Source organism: Haliotis rubra, unplaced genomic scaffold, assembly GCF_003918875.1.
Source record: "Haliotis rubra isolate DU_JTF1 unplaced genomic scaffold, ASM391887v1 Scf178, whole genome shotgun sequence".
NCBI lineage: Eukaryota > Metazoa > Mollusca > Gastropoda > Lepetellida > Haliotidae > Haliotis > Haliotis rubra.
The window spans coordinates 1222531-1248436 of record NW_025765758.1 but is presented as its reverse complement, the minus strand read 5'-3'; the positions used below and the strand labels follow the sequence as shown (position 1 = coordinate 1248436).

Sequence of the window (25906 nt, the reverse complement as noted above, 5' to 3'; positions counted from 1 at the left end):
GCTAGTCACGTTAACAGTAATAAATAAAAGCTAGTTGCTGTGAGTGTCAGTCCAAACTTCCAGATAGGCCTACCCATGAAGACCCGAGTTGGAATTCATCTTTGGCAACCCATGCTTGTCGTAAGAGGCGACTAACGGGATCGGGTGGTCAGGTTCGCTGACTTGGTTGACACATGTCACCGTATCCTAGTTGCGCAGATCGATGCTCATGCTGTTGATCACTGGATTGTCGGGTCCAGACTCGATTATTTACAGACCGTCACTATGTAGCTGGAATTTTGCTGAGTGCGGCGTAAAACTAAGCTCACTCACTCACGCCAAATAGGCCAACGCTATACGCTGCAGTGGCAGGCAAATGTCAACCCGTGTGTGTATACCATTAACACTTGAACGCTTTGGACAAAAAGGTATTAAGACTTAGGTAACACAAAGGAAATTGCAATTGGAGTTTCACACTCACGTTGGCGACAACACTACTGCTAAATGGTGACCGTGTTTGGCAGCTTGACTCCTGAGAGTTTCTAGGACTCGATTCCTGCACCACAATGAAGCACATGTGGCACATGTGGTCTCACCTTAGGCAAGTGAGTTTGTTCAAAATTGTCTCTGTTCACCCAGCAGGAAAATGGGTACCCGGTGGAAAAAAGTCAAATGACTATAACCTTCTAGCGCCTAACAGGCAGCTTGGGTTATCTGGGGTAATTGATTGTTAGCGCTATGAGCATACCTAGTGTGGAGTTTGGCGCTATATAAATGGACACATTATTATTATTATTATTATTATTATTATTATTAAATGGATACTTTACAAATATAAACAAATCTTAGGAGAAAAAAAGTACAGAAGCGCTACAACAATATACGTCTTATTCAAGCGACGTGCGGTACACTTATGGGGACTCTGACCCTGACCCTGACCCTGACCCCGACCCCGACTCGGCAACACAGGAATGGAAATCGAATAGACTTTTATTTGGACAAGTATGTATTGAAGTACCACGTTTTACATATCCATACAACTTGGCACAAATACGTTTGCGACCACGCTTCCCTTTTATCTTGCAATTGTCAGTGCCGAAGTCTTCTCCGCGGCCGCAGCTCCTGCAGTCGCAGACCCGTCTCCTGTAGCGACATCCCTGCACACAGCTGCCCCACGCCCCCCACTGCTGGAACCCACAGTCTGAGCCGCACGCCTCTTTCTGCTTCTTCGATCCAGTACATTTTCGACCTCTCTTCGTACAGGACCTTCTCCGAGTCCTCCATCCGCGTTTACAGGCGGACCAGGGTGACCAGGCGGACCAAACACCCTGTTGAACCTCCCGCCAGGCACGAAGGTTTACTTTGGGTAGTTGACGGCACCACCTGAGGGTGTTCCTGTAACAATCACAACCAAAACCATTTTCATTATACTTCCAAGGTGAAGACGTTCTCGACTGTTGTGTAGCACAGTTGTTAAAACGTTCGCTTGTCGAGCCGAAAATCCGGGGTTTACTCCCCACATGAGAACCATGTGTATGTTGGTAGCTTTGCATGCCCTTTTCACTCCAAATTAGAGCTGGAAGCCAACATACGCACTATAACAATCCAGGGGAAATCTAGTTGATATTCGCTTTTCACTCTGGGTTCTATTCCCTACATGGTTAACATACGTGTCCCTCATTCCGGCCCACATCATATTGCTTAACCACCGCTGCAGCGAAAAACCGTTCTCACTCACTCACCGTATTAATAATGCATAGCAAAGTCGGCATGCATCAGTAAAATCTAATCTTTGCATAATCTTTGAAAGTTATTGTAGTTTTATGATTCTATTTCGTTCATACTTCAAGTGTGTACACCGCCTCCGTGGTGTAGTGGTTAGAGCGTCCGCCCGGAGAGCGGAAGGTTGCGGGTTCGATCCCCGACCGCGTCATACCAAAAGACGTTAAAATATGGTACTTGTTGGTCCCTGCCTGGCGCTCGGCATTAATGGGTACAACAATGACTGGTCGGCTCGGAGTCAGTATAATGTGTCTGAGTCGGGTATTCATGCTTCACTGCGGCGTGGTATCTCAGTGGGCTAGCACTATAAAACCAGCTTCAGTCTGGGCTAGTACAAGCAGCCGCACATACACATACACACGCATGCACGTCGTCATATGAGCGAAATATTCTCAAGCACGACGTTAAACCCAATTTCACCTCACCTCACCTCAAGTGTGTACGCAAGGAACTCACCCTCTTCCTGCCCTCTTGAAAGCGTTAGGCTGAATCTTCTTTGTGTTGGTGTTGTCGCAGACCACTCGGGAGAGAGACGTGTGGCGGAGTTCAGTCAGCTGATCTAATGGAAGAGGATAATCATTCGCAGTAGCACATATTTAATGGCACAATGTCACACCACACTTCTCTAAAAAGAAACTTACTGCATTTCTCTCAATTATACTAACTAACATATAATTTATTGCCCAAAATAATTACGTATTTAGATTACAATATTAAATTAAAAAGTTCGAATGAATTAATGCAACGTTGCATTAAATCGATTCTTGCGCCCTCGACCGGCCGAACACATTATTTCAAGCGAACCCCCATAGAGTTATGTCCCTTGGAACGCTCTTTACGAATATCTTAGGCACAACTATGTGATTGAAACCAGTTCGGCAAACATCGACAACATCGATTTCAGGCAAGTCGTAAGGGATAATAAGTCTTTTATTGGAATAATAATGCGATCAAAAGCAGACTAGGTAGAAAAGGGGGAAAAACCAACCAAGTTCTTCCTCTCCCTTGAGACCAGAAATTATATCAATAAAACAATTACAAGACTAGAAAATAAAAGAGAAGAGATTCTCACAAACAAGGAAGACATCTTAAGCGAAACCCATAATTATTATAAAAACCTTTACAGTAAACAGATATGTCAAAATATAAACCTGTAAAACTTGTTTGAAAACATTAACTCCCCAAAACTGAACAATAAACAGCAACGTAGTTTAGAAGGCGAACTTAACTACAATGAAGTATTACGATCCTTGAAAAAATTAAAAAACGGAAAAAGCCCTGGGCCTTCAGGGTTCACAGTCGAATTTTACAAATTCTTTTGGCTAGTTTTACATAAATACTTGATACGATCGCTTAATTTTGGCTATAATAATGGCTCACTGTCAGTAAGCCAGACGCAAGGCCTAATAACCTGTTTCCCCAAAAGAACAAATCAAAACAGCATCTAAAAAATTGGAGCCCGATATCCCTATTAAATGTCTTCTATAAGATAGCTTCTTCAGCAATCGCAAATAGAATTAAAACAGTATTACCCGAAATAATAAACGAAGAAAAAGGTTTTATAACAAACAGATATATTGGAGAATGCACAAGACTCGTCTAGGATATAATGGATTATACGGAATGCATGGAAATACCTGGATTGCTTTTATCAATTGATTTCGAAAAAGCTTTCGACTCGGTGGACTGGAACTTTATACAAAATGTTTTGACTTTCTTTAACTTTCAAGCACTGGATAGAAACATGTTTCCGTAATATTAGATCCAGCATTCTTATTAATGGATTCGGAACAGATTTCTTTAGTATCACAGAGGCTGCAGACAAGGTGACCCATTATCCCCATATTTATTCGTATTATGCGCAGAAATATTAGCGATAATGCTACGTCACAATGAAAATATCAAAGGAATAAAAATCGGAAACACCGAATACCTCATATCACAGTTCACTGACGATACAACGCTGATTCTAAATGGAAATGAAGCCTGCGTACAGAGTGCGCTTAACACACGAGATACGTACTCTGCTTTCTCAGGCCTTAAAATAAACAGGAGTAAAACACAACTATTTTGGATAGGTTCACAACGCTCTTCAAGTGTAATATTATGTACACAATGGAAATTAGACTGGGAAAAGAAAAGTTTCACCCTTTTAGGCATCACCTTTACACACAACCTGGCGGAAATGGTCGAAACAAATTATAAGGACAAACTAAAAGGCATTAAGTCAATTATGAATATATGGTTACAACGTAATCTAACTCCATAAGGAAGAAATACCATATTAAAAAGCTATATCTTACCAAAACTCAACCATCTATTCGCGTCGCTTCCAGATCCTAACGATAAACTATTTAAAGAAATCGAATCACTCTGCTTCGGATTGTAGGGAAAAACAAACCCGATAAAATTGGCAGAAAAATAATTTTTCAGAACCAAATGATGAACGAGGACTACGAGCTCCAAACATAAGGCGGATAATATCTTCTAAAAAAATATCATGGATTAGACGACTACTGAACGCAAGACATATATAATTCAAAAACTCTTGAATGATTTCCTATCAATAACACGCGACCACCTCATAAATAATGAAGATAACCTGACATATAAACCAACAAATCGAGGAACAAACCCCTTCTTGAGGGATGTCCTGAAATGCTGGGAGTTATACCTAAACTCTAAATGTGAAAATGCCAAAAACGAATACGATATCCTTTCCCAAATTGTATGGCACAATAAGAACATTAGAATAGGAGGAAGCACCTTTGTCTATAAACACTACTCTGATAAGGCCATCCACTACATTAATGACCTCGTTGATAACGACGGAAATTATTTCAACCTTTCTTCCCTTCAGAGGAAATATCACATAAAACAAACTTCCTTGAATATCAAGGCATAATTGAATCAGTTGACTCTTATGTTAAAAGCAAATGCATTAAACTTAAATCAAAACTCCAAACACCAATTCTGCCATATTTCATCAAAGATGTATGTGAAACGAAAAGAGGCTGTCGTATATTCTATGACACATCAAAACACAAACCTTTTTGACATTAAGACCAGTAAACACATTCGGAAATGGGAGAACAATCTCAGATGTACCCTGACAGAACAAGAATGGAAAACCATACATTATACACCCTTCCGCACACATACAAACAGCAAACTACAATGGTTTCAACACAGCATCATTTACAGAATAATACCCACGAACGACCTCCTACATAAAATGAAATATACGAACAATAATAAATGTGACTTATGTAAACTGACATTGAATCAATAACACACCTCTTTTACGAATGTACAAAAGTTAGCCGTATATGGAGAGAACTAGAAGATTGGATCGAGGAGAAAACAGGAATAAACTATATTTTATCAAACAACATATCTTATTTGGCTATTATGAAAAGCGAAATGATGTTGTAAATCTGATCATAAATATAACTAAATTCAATGTGTATAAATGCAAACTATCGAAACGGCCACCACATCTCCAATATATCAACAGAGATATAACCAATACATATCATTTAGACAGATATATCTCATCCTTATAACTCATCCTTATAACTCACCCTTATTACTCATAACTTAAGATTACACTAAATTCAAGAAATACTGGTCAATATGTCATTGCCCGTTTACCTGAACAATATATCTCCTGTAAAAGCCATAACCATCAGCTACTGAATTATCATACCCATTTTGATTAGATACTATATGTATTGAACTATGAACTATTCATTTAATTGTAAAACATGTACCGGTGAACAGAAATAAAGTTATTAAAAAAGTATTATTTGCATCAATAGGAAGCTAACGTGAGTGCATATGCCCCAATATGTATAATATAGGCCAAAATATTGTTGGAAATGTGTGACATTGTGCCTTTAATGGTGTTTGTATTGGGGGATATGTAACTTAGAATAACAACGGTTATCCTACCTAATGTAAGAACCTCGATATCTGATTGGTCCACGTGACCCTGAACACATTTCCATATACACCGTCCACCCGGTGGGTAATTTTTTTCCGATGGACAATCAATGCCTTATAACCTGCTACATGAATAAAGCGTCAGTCAGTTGGTTCATGTCACGTGATGTATTCATAGGTCATTCAATGTCAATCGAACTGCTATTTTTGTCAAAATGTTTTTACTGATGATAGCTTGAAAAAAGTCGGTAAAATAAATGCATGATCACATTCGTGGAGGTTGCCATTGAGAATTATCACACCCACATCAGGTTTTATCCAGCTCCGGCTCCTAAAACAAAACCTAAATAAAACCTGATGTGGGTCTGATAATTGCAAATGTCAACCTCCGCTGAATGTGATAACTTATGTAATGCATACCTGGTGTAAACCCAACATCCTTGTCATCCGTCTCATACCAGAATCTGTCGCCGATCTTGAGCAGCTCGAACTGACGGCCGATAATGCAAGAAAAGGTGTTCCCCACCAGACCTCCAGGAACTGGGCATTCTGATATGCCTCCAGAGAACAGATCAATGTCGCTGGGAGATCTAAAATAGGATACGTTTTACATCTTCAGTTGCAATTTGACTTGAGAATGGGCACACAATCTTAAACCTACTCTGCACCTTCACATTGCTGTTCGGTTCGTCCTTATCACTATGTGGTATCAGTACTTCAAATGTAACGTTAAATTCTGATTCAGTCCCCAATGCTCGGAGCACTCACCTGTACAACGATTGAAAAGCTGCCGCCGCCTTGACAGAATGCTCATAAAGTCCTCCACGGCTGGTTTTAAAATCTTTAGCTTCCGGGAATCCACACCACCTCCGCCAATCATTGTATCCTGGTAGACCATGGTCACGGCCACGCTGAATGTTTAAAGACACCAGATCAAGACTATTGCCTTCATCATCTGGGAAAAGGAAGTCGGAAACTTCAGGACTTACGTGTCTGTCCACAGAATTGGCCCTATCAACCACCAGCCCTCTTGTCAGTCTATTTATAGCATCACCTGATGATGAAATGATGATAGATGTGTTTCCAAATGAGTCTCTTAGTTGAAGATCTTTTCCACCTTTATATCTCCTGTTTGGACGACTAAAGAAGGATCTTAGCATGGAGTGTCCAAAGCGGTAGGCAGCTGTAGCAAAGGCGTTGTGGACACTTGCATCAACACGGGCATCGTAAATATTAACAGGACCAGAAGATGGACGGAGTTTATATTTTTTGTAAAATGTAGGGGAGAGGACCAGGGGAAGAAATTCAGCATAGGTGATGTGCTGCATCATGGCTCCCACAATCCTCCTGGCTTCCTGGAACAGCCGCTCATCATCCCAGTGCGGGTTGATACTTGCAAGCTTCCTGGCCACTCTGTTGTGTTCCCGTAGCCAGATGGTGTGCATACTTGTCAGAGACATGTGCTCGTCCACTCTCTCGTCACCTGAACACAGATAATGGAAGACTCAAATGGGGCATTTTGAGTTTTTCTGTTTGGTACTGCATGGATATATTTACCTTTCAAAAGTATCCACAATTGTAGGAATGATTGAGACACGATATAAAGCAGGTCAGGCTGTACTTTTTGACAGGACAGTATCTTTCATGAATAATAAACATATCGTAACCTTATATTCACGGAAAAAGGGACCACGTGGGGCCCAGTTGTCTATGTGGCGCAATTCGTTTAGCAGAGTTGCGTCCCTTGGGAAAGATAGAAATGTATGATCGTGGATTCTAATCCAGGTCTGACGTAATCATGTCAGCGCCACACACAGGTGACGAGATGCAAAGTCCAACAAGGTGAGATACATACCTGCCTTGAAACAGAAGTTGGGTTCAGTGGAAGTTACACAATCCGGGATGGAGTTTCTGGGAAGCAATTCCGGATTGTCAGATGATGTTCTCAGCAAACCTGAAAGTAGGTAAGTTGGAATCACTGAAATTAGTCCTTCTTATATCTGCATTCCACAGACACACTGACATACACTTTATTTAGTTGAAGACAATCAGTTACTACACCAGGTGTTCGAAAAAGCCAAAACTATCGGCAATGTGTGTTGTATGACATACCTCCAGTTATTTTAATGATCAGTAAAATCATAATTTGCTGATGAAACACATCATCAAGTGATAGTTGTGTAGACGGATCAAGGAAAAGTAATGACACCATGTGTCCGTGAGAGCACCAAGTGTCGGCTATGCGTGTCGTATGACGTACCTCCAGTGTTAGCACGTAGTTCATGCTGTTCCTCCTCGGTGGAACCATACACTTGCGACGCATCTATGTAAGCAGTCAGTTGGTTCAGTTGTTCTGCTGGAACTACAAGACGATGACGTGGTTGAGTATGATCAGGGACAAACACTCCGGACTGGAGGATAATCAAGGAAGTTCCATCTCCGACTAGACATCACACCACAGATCGTTTTGGGCATGATTTGGTGGAACCCATATTGGAAGAAGGTGCACCAGGTTTACCAGTTCCTGTTGATTTCACAACACGACTTGGACAGTCGCGACCTTAATATAGACTTAGAATTGAAAATACATCAATTGGACACTTAAATTAAAACGCCCGAACATCCTTGTCATTCTTAACCTTCGGAGAATATCTCAACTTGGTACACCCAAACCGCTCTGTAATCTCTGAGCATCTTATACTTCCACCGCCCATGAGGCTTTGAACCTATTTTCTACCTCTCGAACCTCAATATACAGCCAATGACAGCCCTCAGCAATGGAGTCTATAGCTCTCCCAGCTCTATGAATACCTGAACCTGTCACTCTCCCACCTCAATGAATACCTGAACCTGCCTCTCTCCCACCTCCATGAATACCTGAACCTGCCGCTCTCCCTCCTCCATGAATACCTGAACCTGCCACTCTCCCACCTCCATGAATACCTGAACCTGCCACTCTCCCACCTCCATGAATACCTGAACCTGCCACTCTCCCACCTCCATGAATACCTGAACCTGTCCACTCTCCCACCTCCATGAATACCTGAACCTGTCACTCTCCCACCTCCATGAATACCTGAACCTGTTACTCTCCCACCTCCATGAATACCTGAACCTGCCCTGACTCTCTCCCACCTCCATGAATACCTGAACCTGTCACTCTCCCACCTCCATCCATGAATACCTGAACCTGCCACTCTCCCACCTCCATGAATACCTGAACCTGTCACTCTCCACACCTCCATGAATACCTGAACCTGCCACTCTCCCACCTCCATGAATACCTGAACCTGCCACTCTCCCACCTCCATGAATACCTGAACCTGCCACTCTCCCACCTCCATGAATACCTGAACCTGCCACTCTCCCACCTCCATGAATACCTGAACCTGTTACTCTCCCACCTCCATGAATACCTGAACCTGTCACTCTCCCACCTCCATGAATACCTGAACCTGTCACTCTCCCACCTCCATGAATACCTGAACCTGTTACTCTCCCACCTCCATGAATACCTGAACCTGTCACTCTCCCACCTCCATGAATACCTGAACCTGTTACTCTCCCACCTCCATGAATACCTGAACCTGTCACTCTCCCACCTCCATGAATACCTGAACCTGTCACTCTCCCACCTCCATGAATACCTGAACCTGTTACTCTCCCACCTCCATGAATACCTGAACCTGTCACTCTCCCACCTCCATGAATACCTGAACCTGTCACTCTCCCACCTCCATGAATACCTGAACCTGTCACTCTCCCACCTCCATGAATACCTGAACCTGCCACTCTCCCACCTCCATGAATACCTGAACCTGTCACTCTCCCACCTCCATGAATACCTGAACCTGTCACTCTCCCACCTCCATGAATACCTGAACCTGTTACTCTCCCACCTCCATGAATACCTGAACCTGTCACTCTCCCACCTCCATGAATACCTGAACCTGCCACTCTCCCACCTCCATGAATACCTGAACCTGTCACTCTCCCACCTCCATGAATACCTGAACCTGTCACTCTCCCACCTCCATGAATACCTGAACCTGCCACTCTCCCACCTCCATGAATACCTGAACCTGTCACTCTCCCACCTCCATGAATACCTGAACCTGTTTCTCTCCCACCTCCATGAATACCTGAACCTGCCACTCTCCCACCTCCCACCTCCATGAATACCTGAACCCTGTCACTCTCCCACCTCCATGAATACCTGAACCTGTTTCTCTCCCACCTCCATGAATACCTGAACCTGTCACTCTCCCACCTCCATGAATACCTCCACCTGTTGCTCTCCCACCTCCATGAATACCTGAACTCCATGAATACCTGAACCTGTCACTCTCCCACCTCTCCATGAATACCTGAACCTGTTACTCTCCCACCTCCATGAATACCTGAACCTGAACCTGTCTGAACCTGCCACTCTCCCACCTCCATGAATACCTGAACCTGTCACTCTCCCACCTCCATGAATACCTGAACCTGTCACTCTCCCACCTCCATGAATACCTGAACCTGCCACTCTCCCTCTCCTCCTCCATGAATACCTGAACCTGTCACTCTCCCACCTCCATGAATACCTGAACCTGTCACTCTCCCACCTCCATGAATACCTGAACCTGTCACTCTCCCACCTCCATGAATACCTACCTGAACCTGTTACCTCTCCAACCTCCATGAATACCTGAACCTGTTACTCTCCCACCTCCATGAATACCTGCCAACCTGAACCTGCCCTCCCACCTCCATGAATACCTGAACCTGTCACTCTCCCACCTCCATGAATACCTGAACCTGTTACTCTCCCACCTCCATGAATACCTGAACCTGCCTGAACTCTCTCTCCCACCTCCATGAATACCTGAACCTGTTTCTCTCCCACCTCCATGAATACCTGAACCTGTCACTCTCCCACCTCCATGAATACCTGAACCTGTCACTCTCCCACCTCCATGAATACCTGAACCTGTCACTCTCCCACCTCCATGAATACCTGAACCTGTCACTCTCCCACCTCCATGAATACCTGAACCTGCCACTCTCCCACCTCCATGAATACCTGAACCTGTTACTCTCCCACCCATCCCTGAATACCTGAACCTGTCTCACTCTCCCACCTCCATGAATACCTGAACCTGTTTCTCTCCCACCTCCATGAATACCTGAACCTGTTACTCTCCCACCTCCATGAATACCTGAACCTGTCACTCTCCCACCTCCATGAATACCTGAACCTGCCACTCTCCCACCTCCATGAATACCTGAACCTGTCACTCTCCCACCTCCATGAATACCTGAACCTGTTACTCCCACCTCCATGAATACCTGAACCTGTCACTCTCCCACCTCCATGAATACCTGAACCTGTCACTCTCCCACCTCCATGAATACCTGAACCTGTCACTCTCCCACCTCCATGAATACCTGAACCTGTTACTCTCCCCCACCTCCATGAATACCTGAACCTGTCACTCTCCCACCTCCATGAATACCTGAACCTGCCACTCTCCCACCTCCATGAATACCTGAACCTGTCTCTCCCACCTCCATGAATACCTGAAACCGTTTCACCTCTCCCACCTCCACGAATACCGGAACCTGTCACTCTCCCACCTCCATGAATACCGGAACCTGTTACTCCCCACCTCCATGAATATCTGAACCTGCCACTCTCCCACCTCCATGAATACCTGAACCTGTTTCTCTCCAACCTCCATGAATACCTGAACCTGTCACTCTCCCACCTCCATGAATACCTGAACCTGTCACTCTCCCACCTCCATGAATACCTGAACCTGCCACTCTCCCACCTCCATGAATACCTGAACCTGTCACTCTCCCACCTCCATGAATACCTGAACCTGCTCTCTCCCACCTCCATGAATACCTGAACCTGTCACTCTCCCACCTCCATGAATACCTGAACCTGTTTCTCTCCCACCTCCATGAATACCTGAACCTGTCACTCTCCCACCTCCATGAATACCTGAACCTGTCACTCTCCCACCTCCATGAATACCTGAACCTGCCACTCTCCCACCTCCATGAATACCTGAACCTGTCCTCCTGAACCTGTCACCTCCATGAATACCTGAACCTGTCACTCTCCCACCTCCATGAATACCTCAACCTGCCTGAATCCCACCTCCATGAATACCTGAACCTGTCACTCTCCCACCTCCATGAATACCTGAACCTGTCACTCTCCACCTCCATCCATGAATACCTGAACCTGTCACTCTCCCACCTCCACCTCCATGAATACCTGAACCTGTCACTCTCCCACCTCCATGAATACCTGAACCTGTTACTCTCCCCACCTCCATGAATACCTGAACCTGCCACTCTCCCACCTCCATGAATACCTGAACCTGTCACTCCTCCCACCTCCATGAATACCTGAACCTGCTGGCACTCTCCCACCTCCATGAATACCTGAACCTGTCACTCTCCCACCTCCATGAATACCTGAACCTGTCACTCAGGTACCAGTCAGAGGGATGCAAGGCTACAGGTACCTGTCAGGGGTATTCAAGGGTACAGGTATCTCTCAGTAAGAATCAAGGCTACAGGTATCTTTCAGGGGTATTCAGTGTTATAGGTACCTGTCAGTAAGAATCAAGGCTACAGGTACCTGTCAGAAGGGAGGTTACAGGTACCTGCCAGGGGTATTCAAGGGTACAGGTACCTCTCAGTAAGAATCAAGGATACAGGTATCTTTCAGGGGTATTCAGTGTTATAGGTACCTGTCAGTAAGAATCAAGGCTACAGGTACCTGCCAGGGGGATTCAAGGGTACAGGTACCTCTCAGTAAGAATCAAGGCTACAGGTACCTGTCAGAGGGGATGCAAGGCTACAGGTACCTGTCAGGGGTATTCAAGGGTACAGGTACCTGTCAGTAAGAATCAAGGCTACAGGTACCTCTCAGAGGGGATGCAAGGCTACAGGTACCTGTCAGTAAGGATCAAGGCTACAGGTACCTGTCAGTAAGAATCAAGGCTACAGGTACCTGTCAGGGGTATTCAAGGTTACAGGTACCTCTCAGTAAGATTCAAGGCTACAGCTACCTGTCAGAAGGGAGGTTACAGGTACCTGCCAGGGGTATTCAGTGTTACAGGTACCTCTCAGTAAGATTCAAGGCTACAGATACCTGTCAGAAGGGAGGTTACAGGTACCTGCCAGAGGTATTCAAGGCTACGGGTACCTCTCAGTACGAATCTAGGCTACAGGTGCCTGCCAGAGGTATTCATTGTTACAGGCACCCCACGGTAAGATTCGAGGCTACAGGTACCTGTCAGAGGGGATGGAAGGCTACAGGTACCTGTCAGGGGTATTCAAGGGTACAGGTACCTCTCAGTAAGAATCAAGGATACAGGTATCTTTCAGGGGTATTCAGTGTTATAGGTACCTGTCAGTAAGAATCAAGGCTACAGGTACCTGCCAGGGGTATTCAAGGCTACAGGTACCTGTCAGTAAGAATCAAGGCTACAGGTACCTGTCAGAGGGGATGCAAGGCTACAGGTACCTGTCAGGGGTATTCAAGGGTACAGGTACCTCTCAGTAAGAATCAAGGATACAGGTATCTTTCAGGGGTATTCAGTGTTATAGGTGCCTGTCAGTAAGAATCAAGGCTACAGGTACCTGTCAGAGGGATTCAAGGCTACAGGTACCTCTCAGTAAGATTCAAGGCTACAGCTACCTGTCAGTAGGAATTCAAGGCTACAGGTACCTGCCAGGGGTATTCAAGGTTACAGGTACCTCTCAGTAAGATTCAAGGCTACAGCTACCTGTCAGAAGGGAGGTTACAGGTACCTGCCAGGGGTATTCAGTGTTACAGGTACCTCTCAGTAAGATTCAAGGCTACAGATACCTGTCAGAAGGGAGGTTACAGGTACCTGCCAGAGGTATTCAAGGCTACGCGTACCTCTCAGTACGAATCTAGGCTACAGGTGCCTGCCAGGGGTATTCATTGTTACAGGTACCCCACGGTAAGATTCGAGGCTACAGGTACCTGTCAGAGGGGATGCAAGGCTACAGGTACCTGTCAGGGGGGTACAGGTACCTCTCAGTAAGAATCAAGGCTACAGGTATCTTCAGGGGTATTCAGTGTTATAGGTACCTGTCAGTAAGAATCAAGGCTACAGGTACCTGTCAGGGGTATTCAAGGCTACAGGTACCTGTCAGTAAGAATCAGGCTACAGGTACCTGTCAGAGGGGATGCAAGGCTACAGGTACCTGTCAGGGGTATTCAAGGGTACAGGTACCTCTCAGTAAGAATCAAGGATACAGGTATCTTTCAGGGGTATTCAGTGTTATAGGTACCTGTCAGTAAAGGATGCTACAGGTACCTCAGGGGAGGATTCAAGGCTACAGGTACCTCTCAGTAAGATTCAAGGCTACAGCTACCTGTCAGGGGTATTCAAGGTTACAGGTACCTCTCAGTAAGATTCAAGGCTACAGCTACCTGTCAGAAGGGAGGTTACAGGTACCTGCCAGGGGTATTCAGTGTTATAGGTACCTCTCAGTAAGACTCAAGGCTACAGGTACCTCTTAGTAAACTTCAAGGTAACAGGTACCTGCTGAGGGTATTCAATATGATAGGTATCTGCAAGTAAGACTCATTATTACCTTCACTACATTATTACCACCGTGCCTTGTTGTTGTTGTTAATCCCCTTGATTCATACCTACATGTTGTTATTACTTAATCCCTGTTCATGTATATAAGTCTGTTCTGTGATGTAGTACTTCACTCTTGCTTGACAACGGTATAAGAATCCATACCGAAACGTCTCATCATATATAATAAAAGAAGTTGTTATCCATAAACAATCTTACTTTCTTAGTAAGACTCAAGGCTACAGGTACCTCTTAGTGAGATTCAAGGTAACAGGTACCTGCTAGTGAGGTTCAAGGCTACAAATACTTGTCAAGGGGAATTCAAGGTTACAAGTACCTCTCACTGAGATTCAAGGCAGGGGATGGGGCTCCGCCTTGGACGTCCTCCTTACAACATGTTATGGCAGCTCCGTCAGTGCCTGTACATAACAATATGTTATACTTTTATTTGATTCATATCAAGGCTAAAGGTTTATTAAAACGACCAATCTTATTAGAAAGTAGAAAATGTTTCCAAAGCAATTGTGCCGTTTTCTCTTGTCGTTTCTTCTGAAAGTATGCTGTTGTATTTAACAATACATTTCCCAACGGACAGTGATAAACGTTCTTGTAAAGCATAGGACAAGTTATTTATGTAAAGGTGTAGATCATTGTTGAACACTTTACTTAATGACTGGACTTTTTTTATTTTGAATATTTTTTGCGTTTGCGTATCCACGAAAAACCGTTTATATTTATGCCTTTACTTTTTATTTTACGTTCATTTGTCCATAAACGCATTAAAATCACATTGACGCCATTTCTTTTAATTATTATTATTATAGGATATTTTTATAGCGCACATATCCACGCAACTAGTGCATGCTCAAGGCGCTGGTATTTTCTTTTCGTGCCCCCAATATATATAATTCCGGCAGAATCATTTTGTAGATATGTATTGTATTTTCAGGATGCTTGTACGCCATATTCGTTGGATACTGCTCCTACTGTCCACTTGCAAAATAGGATTATCAAATATGATTCATGTACCAAACTCCCCCAGCAATTTTAGAGAGGCGGATAAATATGCTTGTGAATGTGAAAGTCCGACACTAAGGAAAGAAGGTGTGTACAATTACGAACAAGATATCATATAAAATGCATCATTACAAAACCAAGGTTAACAAACCAGTAGTTATAGTTTCTGCTGACCTCGTTCTATAGGGGTATTGGTGATGTCATGATCCAGGAACTGACCCCACTGCATGACCATGTGTGTGACGTCACTCTGTGACGAAGCGTCGACGTCAGGGGTGTGAAGAGTGGTACTGACAAGACGTGCACTTACAAGCGGGCTTCCGTCACTTCCAGTGGTTCGGGGCGATGATATACCTGCAATCATAAGCGAGTTGAGTAAACGCAACTTTTAACAATGATAACATTTTGTGGGAGGAACGCCCGAAGTAATGCAGGTCACAGACTGACTGACTGACTGACTGACTGAGTTTGGTTTTACGCCGCTTTTAGCAATATTCCAGCAATATCACGGCGGGGGACACCAGAAATGGGCTTCACTCATTGTACCCATGTGGGGATTCGAACCCGGGTCTTCGTCGTGACGAGCCAACGCTTTAACCACTAGGCTACTCCACCGCCCCTAGGTCACTTTTAAAAGTGAGTAAGTGAGTTTAGTTTTACGCCGCGCTCAGCAATATTCCAGCTATATGGCGGCGATCTGTAAATAATCCAGTCTGGACAAGACAATCCAGTGATCAACAGTATGAGCATCGACCTACGCAATTGGGATACGATGACATGTATCAACCAAGTCAGCGAGCCTGACCACCCGATCCCGTTAGTCGCCACTTACGACAAGCATGGATTACTGAAGATCAATTCTAACTCGGATCTTCACGGGTCCATTACACACAAACTTGGTAAACCATCTAACAAAACCATGCACGCAGCTCACCGTCGCCATATTGTGGTGGAAGGAACCTCCTCATTGGGATGAAGCTCTGTCCCCAGTCAGGATGTTGGATGTTGTTACAGCTGCCGTCCGCTGACCGGAACTTGTCGGTTATGTTGCACGTGATGGAAATGGGGCAGTTGTTTCTGATTGATTGACATCAATTATCAAAATCGAATTAATTAATTATTATAATTTATGCAAGGAAATAGTGTTCCAAAGAGGCTAAATTATTTAGAAAATGTTTAAAAACAGAAAACGAGGGAGCAAGAGTTAGTGAGTGAGCTTTTACTCCGCTCTTAGCAATATTCCAGCAATATCACGGCGGATGACACCAGAAATGGGCTTCACACATTGTCCGCATGTGGGGCATCGAACCCGGGTGTTCGGCGTGACGAGCGAACGCCTTAACCGCTAGACTACCCCATCGCCCCAATGAGAGGTCAGCAAAAAAAACGAGTTGTTGGTTTTGAATAACAACTTCTAAATGTGGAGATCTAAACAGCTAAAACTATCAATAAAACAAAAAGCAATTGAATTGATAGATAAGATAGATTTTTAAAATAGATTTGCTCAAAGGCAATTGGCCACACCCAAGCTACAAAGCTCTCCAACACCACCTCACACCATGCAAATCATATGATATATAGTTGTTGTGTCTACAGCTATGAAATCACACAACATTGTACTTTTTAAAACTTTATATGTGTCGCATTGATGCGTCACAAGAGACGGTTCATGTTGCTAAAGAGGTGGGAACAGGGATTACATTGTTTATATTTGGCAGCTAATAGCGCCTGTATCCACACAATTGTTCATGCTCGTAGCGCCACGGGAGGAGGAGTGAGTATGTTTCGTTTTACGCCGCACTCAGCAATATTCCAGCTATATGGCGGCGGTGTAAGACAATCCAGTGATCAACAGCATGAGCATCGATCTACACAACTGGGATACGATTACATGTGCCAACCAAGTCAGCAAGCCTGACCACCCGATCCCGTTAGTCGCCTTTTACGACAAGCATAGGTGACTGAAGATCAATTCTAACCGGATCTTCACGGGTCAGAGGATGATTTTCAATAGATAGTAGTAGGCGTTCATGAAAAGATAAGTGGATGTTCCCTGCTTTGGGAATACATCCCGCTTGCTTCGGAATCATTCAGGTTTGAATCCCTACATGGTCCAATTTGCAAAACAACCCCGTGAAGATCATTGTTAAAATTGATCTTCAGCAAGCCATGCTTGTCGTAAGGGGCGACTAACTGGGTAGGGTGGTCAGGTTGGCTGAATTGGTTGACACATGTCATCGTATCCAAACTGCATAGATTCGATGCTCACAATGTCAATCATTGGATTGTCTGGTCCAGACTCGAATATTCACATGCCCCCTCATATAGCTTGAATATTGCTGAGTGCGGCGTTAAACAACAAACGAGCAAAAAATAATTGGCAAAAGGTTTACTATTTATGGCAATAGGTTTACATATCGTGATGATATGTGTACAATATAGTCCGTTTTCAGACATATCGTGATCTATGACATGTCATCATACCCTCTGTGAGGTTTTGCAGAATTTATGTCCTAAAATTAAAAGTTCAAACTATCATTAAAATATTGACACAGTTCACTGTTTGTTACGAGGGATGAGTGCAGAGAAAAGGACAGCCAGGTGTTCGAGAACGGATGGAGACGGCACAGCACAGGTTAATGAATAAATAACTTTGTCTGTGAACGTGCTTCTCGAACACCTGGCTGTCCCTTTCTCAGCACTCCTCCCTCGTAACAGACAGTGAACTGTCAATATTTAAATGATAGTTTGTTAAACAACTTTATTATTTTTAGGACAAAAATTCTGCAAAAACCTCACAGAGTGGGTATGATGTTTTGATTATGATCAGCGTTTCATTGAATATGTTATGTTTATTAGCTTTCGAGTTAGATTGCAATTCATCGGTCCGCTTTTGAGCCAAATGGACTACACATTGGTAATGCAGAAATTTATATTATAAAACCTGTTGGCAAAGGACAGTTAAAGAACTAGAATATCAGATCTACAGATTTAAAACTAGCATGAAACCTTTCATTTCTTTCACTGTTCACGACAATACAATGTACACACTGGCTGACTGGCGGTAAATTACCGTACTAGACACGAAGGAGACTAACTGCATTTTTTCTAGATTTAAACCATCCCTTTAGTCACTAGCGATAATTGGCAATCTTAGCCAAACTTAAAATGTCAAATATTCTACGTTTAAAACAGTATATATAATATTCTTTGAATAATATAGACTAAGGATATCACCCTGTGGGAGGCAACCGAGGACACAGACTCTAACAATCCCAGTTGATAATAATATCATATTATTAATATTAATTATGATAATATCAAATCTTAAAATACATTACCTTCTGCATTAAAAGTTATGTATAAGTTTTGTGTTTTCAAAACACAGCATGAAATGAGACTTCGAAGTAACATTAAAATGATCGTTGAGAGTTTTGCGCATAAATATTTATCCTTTGTGATGAACTTACTTTAGAGGGTTTGGCTGCAGAAGTGACCGCAAGTTTCGCCAGAAGCTTTTCTCTGTACGCTTGGCCGAGCTTTATCGCCTCTGGTTTTGTTGAGATGAACGCAGCGTGTAGTTCCGATGTAGATTTCCCTCCGAGCCGGTCAACACCTGAAACACAACGACTGAGAAAAATAGAGGGGGGAAGATTGTTTGTTTGTTTGTTTTGTTGATTTACGCAGCACTCAGCAATATTCCAGCTATATGGCAGCGGTCTGTAAATAATCGAATCTGGACCAGACAATCCAGTGATCAACAACATGAGCATCGATCTACGCAATTGGGATACGATGACATATGTCAACCTTGTCAGCGAGGTTGACCGCCCGATCCCGTTAGTCGCCACTTGCGACAAGCATGGTTTTCTGAAGACCAATTCTAATCCCGACCGTAACAGGTTCATTGTGTAAGAAAAGTATGCATTAGTTTGTAAACTTGTGCAAACGTGTGACATCAACTTCATCTACATTACATCATCCGACAATAATCCTTGTAAGATACCTTATAATGATATCTTAAAGTATGGAGCAAATATTGACAAAATACTCAACATTGAAAACCCTTATTGGAAAGATGTTTTAAAAGCATGGAACAATTATTGCAAAAAGTTCAATGCTGATTCTGACAATATTGATTACATTCTTGCCGAACCATTATGGCTCAATCACTATTATAAAAACCCTTGCCATGTTATTATTCACTGGGCGGATAAGGGCTTATTGACAGTAAAGGATTTATGTGATGAACATGGATTTATGCCATTTGAAAAGTTAAAGATAAAATACAAAATAAGAGGGACACTATTTATAAATATCTACTTCACATCTTACCTGATATTTGGAAAAATGTTATTAAAAAAGGACAAGCATCATTCCTTCCTACAATTTATACATCAATGTTTACCAAAGAAATATGTTAAAGCTCTCCAAAGGTTCAAGAATATTTTATGACAAGCTGATTTCTAAAAATGATAAACTTGAAATTTGTACTAAATGGGAAACTACATTCAATGATTGTGAGTTTGATTGGTACAAATTTTTTAACTCTTATAGACATGGATTGAAAGACGTTAAACTTCTTGATTTTCAATACAGATTTTTGCAAAGGGTTATTTATACTAAAAAAGAATTATCGAGAATGAACCTGATTGACAATGATTTGTGTAGTTTTGCAATAATGTTTCTGAGAGCATTTGTCATGTTTATTGGGAATGCTGTGAAAGCATGAAATTCTGGAATGATCTCGAACTCTGGATTAATAACTATTTACCACGAAAAATAAACATCACAAAATATTTGATTTGGTTTGGTACATTGCATAATGATGTATTACTAAATCAAATCATTATCTCTGCCAAAAAACATATCAATTTATGTAATATAAAAAAATCAATTCCAAAATTCCGTAATTATAAAAAGTATTAAAAGAGATATTTTCTGTAGAAAATTTATTTCAAAGAGAAACAATGAAATCGAGAAATTCAATCTTAAATGGAATTCGCTCATCCCAGTATTCAGCAACTAATTACCAATATATCTCTACAGCAATGTATCTTCACCTTTTCTGTGCCTGTTGCTACCATATACCCTTGTTATTGACTTTGTAACCATGGGAACAAATAAATAAAAAAATATTTTTAAAAAAACAAAAAAACTTCATCTACATTGAAGGGATCCAGTGATCAACAGCATGAACATCGATTAACGCAGTTAGGATACGATGACTTGTGTCACTGACTGACTGAGTTTGGTTTTACGCTGCTTTTAACAGTATTCCAGCAATATCACGGCGGGGGACACCAGAAATGGGCTTCACTCATTGTACCCATGTGGGGATTCGAACCCGGGTCTAAGACGTGACGAGCCAACGCTTTTAACCACTAGACTACCCCACCGCCCCGACATGTATTAACCAAGCCAACGAGCATGACCACCCGATCCCGTTAGTAACCTCTTAAGAGAAGCTTGGGTTACTGAAAATCAATTCTAACCCGGATGTTCACGGGTCAGTTATCCACAAGGAGATAAATATTTAATAAATGTTAGTTCTAATCCAATACTGTTTAATGTAAATTTTAATTCATTGTTTGTGTTATTCTAGTTCGATGGGATCACAAATATAAGTAGTTTTGGCAATTATGAATAATACGAATTACACATATACAAATAGAGACAAAATCTATAAAAAAACAAAAAACATGTGTCAACCATGTCAGCGAGCCTGACCACCCGATCCCGTTAGTCGCTTCTAGAAGCACGGGTTGCAGTAGAAGAATTCTAACCCGGATCTTCACGGGTAAAAGGGGAGGGGAAATGAGGGTAGCAACGTGAGGACGCCTGTCACTTTGACATTTCATGCAACTCCTTTGTATGTCTTAAAAACTTACTCGCTCAATAATTATAAAAGACCAGGAACTTCTCCACTGAGTAAATCCATCGCTCGTTAACTAAACATTATGTAACAAATGTTGTACAGTTTACAGGCGAATGACAGCCTACAGGCAACATCTCAAACTTCTTGATAGAAATTTCCTATAAAAATGTGCCTGCATTCAAACTCCCATCTCAGACGTACGCAATGGCCTCGAGATAATATTTATAATGTCAGTGGTATTCAAATGAGTGATTGAGTGAGTTAAAATTTAAAGTCACACCGACAGTATTTGAGTGAGTGAGTGAGTTTAGTTTTACGTCGCTTTTAGCAATATTCCAGCAATATCACGGCGGGTACACCAGAAATGGGCTTCACACATTGTACCCATGTAGAAAATCGAACCCGTGTGACAGTATTTCAGCCATATCGTGACTAAAACAAGTTCTAAATACACGATGAATCCATTCAGATCACAAACACCGGTCAACGAAGGACAGTTATAAAAAAAACAGCATATCATGTAATATTCAAGGCTATTTGTCGGCGAAATTTATAACAGTTATAGACTGCCCTGAAATTAAACGCGCACCTGTGAAATGTGTGTATTAGTCAATTTGTAGGCTGTTCACATTTTGAGTGATTGAGTTCAGTTTTACGCCGCCTTTAGCAATATTCCAGCAATATAACGGCGGGGGAGACCAAAAATGGGCTCTTAACAGTGTGCCCTTATGTGGGGAATCGAACCCGGGTCTTCGGCGTGACGAGCGAATGCTTTAACCACAAGGCAACCCCACTGCCAACCTCTTCTCATTAAGAGTGTTGGGTATGGTCTTACGCCGCTTTTAACAATATTCCAATATTTCGGCGGGACACACCAGAAACGGGTTCCACGCGTTGTACCAATGTCTGGAGGCGAACCCGGACCTTCGGCATGACGACTGAACGCTTTAACCACTACCACACCGCCCCGTTGGCATTTAGAGATGACAAGCCAGAAGTACTTTGAGATACTGTTTCAGATTGAAAAGAAAGTGCGTTGATGCGGATACCGGGGAAGTACCTTTGAGAGACGCTCTTCCTGGTTGAGAGTCGTAGGTATTGAGGCGCGACAGTCAGATTTAAGTCCACGTCAGAGAATAAGCAGAACTTCTTTTAATTGTTGGATATTAAGTTCTTCAAAAGCGATAAGTGTCAGCATTTTCAGAAAAAAATACCTCCAGTACAGCCTACAGGTATCCTAAGTTATTCTTACCAGCATTTAAGGGAATATATTAAGATAAAAAGAAATAAAAAGCGTCGTTTGATAACCAGAATGACAAACGCAACATGACAACTGAATCATTGTCTACCTGTAGGTTTACTGAATATTGGCATGTTTGAATGACAAGGATGTTTTGTGTTGACAACGGTTGTGTAGGCAGTTTACATTTCAAATGCTGTAAACTGAGACATATTGTTGTGAGACATAGTATCAATTATTCACCTGTATTCTCATGATGTATCGTTTGTGCTGAACTGTGACATATTGTTGTGAGACATAGTATCAATTATTCGCCTGTATTCTCATGATGTATCGTTTGTGCTGAACTGTACAGGTGCGAGACCATGCTATCATTTTTATGAACACCTGGCACCATCAATGATCGCTAGCTATTTCCCAAACAGTAGTGTTGGGAATTGGTTGAAATCTCACAATTGATGATTGGTTCAATGCCAACGACCAATCATCGAAAAAAATTGGTTAGCGTTATTTTTTAGATTTCCCTATTCAGGTTGTAGTTGCAGATAAGTCTAAAGAAAAACAACATTTGGTTCTCTGTTGTTGTTGTTTTGTTTTATTTAGAAACTGCACAAATTACATTTGCAAATTCCACATCCAATGTAAAATGATTCTGTTCCATTGTAACATCAACTTCCCAGATTCTTCAAGAAATATTCAGTCATGACTTTTCAGAAAGTGAAGTGAGTTTTCTAAGAATTAAACAGGGACAACGTCCTAAATATGTTCCATCATTGTACTAGTCCCTCATTGTATATATGTATATTATCCACCCACTTTGTTAGCACTTTGAGCATGGGCCTAGTGCATGGAAAAGGCGCATTATAAGTTCACATTTATTATGATAATTATGATTATTATGATTATGATTGTGATTATTATTATTATGTTTTACAGATTAAAGATAGTATGCAGCAGAGAGGGTTCGGGTGATCCTGGCACAGTCAGGCTGGTAAGGCTCATCATCAGCTCAGGGCCCTTGCCCCCCTCTACACGCAGCCCAGACAGCGAATGGGACTTCTCCCAGGAAACGCTGCCTAGTCGAACCCACCAAGAACCTTCCGGAGAATATGAAGGCTCCCCAACACTGCAGCCTTCTGCATTACCCAGAGTGTCAGAAGGGCTGTGCTCCCGGTGGAGAACCCGGGCACTCTCCTGATCTGCGCCAAGAGATCAGGAGGTACCAAACCAAGGGCACCGAGAACAATGGGGAGCCTGACGAGCCTGAGCCTAATTATTATTGTTATTATTATTATTATTATTATTATTATATATTGTACAGTGATTCGTCACTTGTATTCATCACATTGTATCTTCTATTTTGTGGGGTAACCTGGTGGTTAAAGCATTCGCTTGTCACGCCGAAGGCCGTGTTCGATTCCCTACATTGGTACTACATGTGAAGCCCATTTCTGGTGTCACCCGCCATAATATTGCTGGAATATTCCTAAATGCGGCGTAAAACTAAACTCACTCACTCTATTTTGCTAAGCACTACAGCTACGAGAGTTAATCGTTTGTGTTGTAGTTGGTTGGGTTGTTGTTTAACGCCACACTCAGCAATATTCAAGTGGCGGTCTGTAAATAATCGAGTCCGGACTCGATGCATTAGCATCGATCTACGCTATTGGGATACGATGACATGTGTCAACCAAGTCAGCGAGGTTGACCACCCGATCCCGTTCGTCGCCTTCTACGACAAGCTTCGGGTGCTGAAGACCAATTCTAACAAATCCAGACCGTCACGTGTTCAACTCGAACCTGGATCTTCACGTGTATGTAATCGATGTAATGGTAGAAAGAACCTTTTATGGTTGACATACATTAAGTGTATAGTGTTACTTACCAGACTCAAGGAACTGGATGTCTTGCTGTATTTCGGCAGAAGCCGTCAATGGAGCTGTGGGTTGGGCTTCGACCGTCTGTTTCATGGCCACGACAGCCACGATGAAGAGTAGGAACCTCGACCCCATGTCTGGAGACAAACAAGAGAATAAAAAACTGACCATATCTCACATTGATAAGTATGCATCGCATTTTTGAGTTGAATGCATTCATGCATGAGGTCTAGACATCATTCATCTTTAGGCGTGGAATTCGCCCTGGATGGACTGTTTTACATAGATCTATATAATTATTATTATTAAAGGATAGCGCACATATCCAGGCAACTAGTGCTTGCTCAAGGCGCTGTTATTTTTTCCCTCGAAAATGTCAGTCTCAACGGCACATCGTGTTATCAATCTCAACTCACTGGGGATCATACAACTCTTGCAGCCACTAGGCGCACCGAGTTATTGTGGCCTTCTCATCCTAACGAGGTACCCATTCACAGCTGGGTGGACTGGGACACATAGTCACAGTCCTTTGTCCAAGTTCACTGCACGTTGCTGTACCCGCAACTTGGTGTTTGCACGTATTCATGTGGCCACCATCTGGTCATATACCAACGGATTCGTGGGTTCTGATAAGCGCACAGGGTTGTGTACTGTACACTAGGGATTGTGACAACACGGAAAGAGTCTGCACACAAAGTTGACTCCAAGGTCTTTACACCCGGTCACAGGTGGGCTCGATCCCGACACCTCAAGCTCGCTGGATCACTAGCCTGGCATCTTAGCCAGCTCGCCCACCGCGCCCCATATAACCTGAATGTACACTAGTTGAGAACACACGCATGAGACTTATTTCTTGAATGAAAATCAGTTACAGTCCTTGTTTTGTGCGTGTGTATTGAAAGCGATCGGCTTGTTGGAGAGAGCACATAGGTATGTATGTTTTGAGGTCATTTAGCCGTTGGAAAGAGCGCATAGATATGTTTGTTTTGAGGTCATTTAGCCGTTGGAGGGAGCACATAGATATGTATGTCTTGAGGTTATTTAGCCGTTGGAGAGAGTACATAGATATGCATGTCTTGAGGTCATTTAGCCTTTGGAGAGAGTACATATATATGTATGTTTTGAGGTCATATACCTGTTGGAGAGAGCACATAGATATGCATGTTTTGAGGTCATATACCTGTTGGAGAGTGCACATAGATATGTATGTCTTGAGGACATATACCTGTTGGAGAGAGTACATATATATGTATGTTTTGAGGTCATATACCTGTTGGAGAGAGCACATAGATATACATGTTTTGAGGTCATATACCTGTTGGAGAGTGCACATCGATATGTATGTCTTTTGAGGTCATATACCTGTTGGAGAGAGTACATATATATGTATGTTTTGAGGTCATATACCTGTTGGAGAGAGCACATAGATATGCATGTTTTGAGGTCATATACCTGTTGGAGAGAGCACACAGATATGTATGCCTTGAGGTCATATACCTGTTGGAGAGAGCACATAGATATTCATGTTTTGATGTCATATACCTGTTGGAGAGAGCACACAGAT

General features: G+C 42.7%; 1 protein-coding gene and 1 long non-coding RNA gene across 2 annotated transcripts; one reads left to right on the top strand and one right to left on the bottom strand.

Moving 5' to 3' along the window:
- Positions 1 to 850: 850 nt before the first annotated feature.
- Positions 851 to 24477, bottom strand: LOC124273201 (peroxidasin homolog). The gene is made up of 12 exons (XM_046708420.1): positions 24351 to 24477; positions 18876 to 18963; positions 16282 to 16424; positions 15522 to 15701; positions 14668 to 14749; positions 14260 to 14270; positions 7967 to 8149; positions 7562 to 7660; positions 6475 to 7189; positions 6127 to 6296; positions 2218 to 2320; positions 851 to 1374 (listed from the first exon to the last, which is right to left on the bottom strand). Exons 1-12 carry the CDS (start codon positions 24475 to 24477, stop codon positions 891 to 893), a joined length of 2385 nt encoding a protein of 794 aa, XP_046564376.1. The 3' UTR covers positions 851 to 890.
- On the top strand, positions 2919 to 5021 carry LOC124273218. The gene is made up of 2 exons (XR_006897578.1): positions 2919 to 3949; positions 3981 to 5021. It is a non-coding gene; the product is annotated as an uncharacterized LOC124273218 (long non-coding RNA).
- Positions 24478 to 25906: the final 1429 nt, after the last annotated feature.

Bases quoted from the DNA above. Each gene is read 5' to 3' on its own strand.
- LOC124273201 (XM_046708420.1), bottom strand. From the start codon at position 24,477: ATGGGGTCGAGGTTCCTACTCTTCATCGTGGCTGTCGTGGCCATGAAA. The intron at 18,964-24,350 runs GTAAGTAACACT...GTTGTGTTTCAG, and splicing joins CATCCAGTTCCTTGAGTCTG to GTGTTGACCGGCTCGGAGGG. The intron at 16,425-18,875 runs GTACAGAGAAAA...TCAATCAATCAG, and splicing joins GCGATAAAGCTCGGCCAAGC to AAACAACTGCCCCATTTCCA.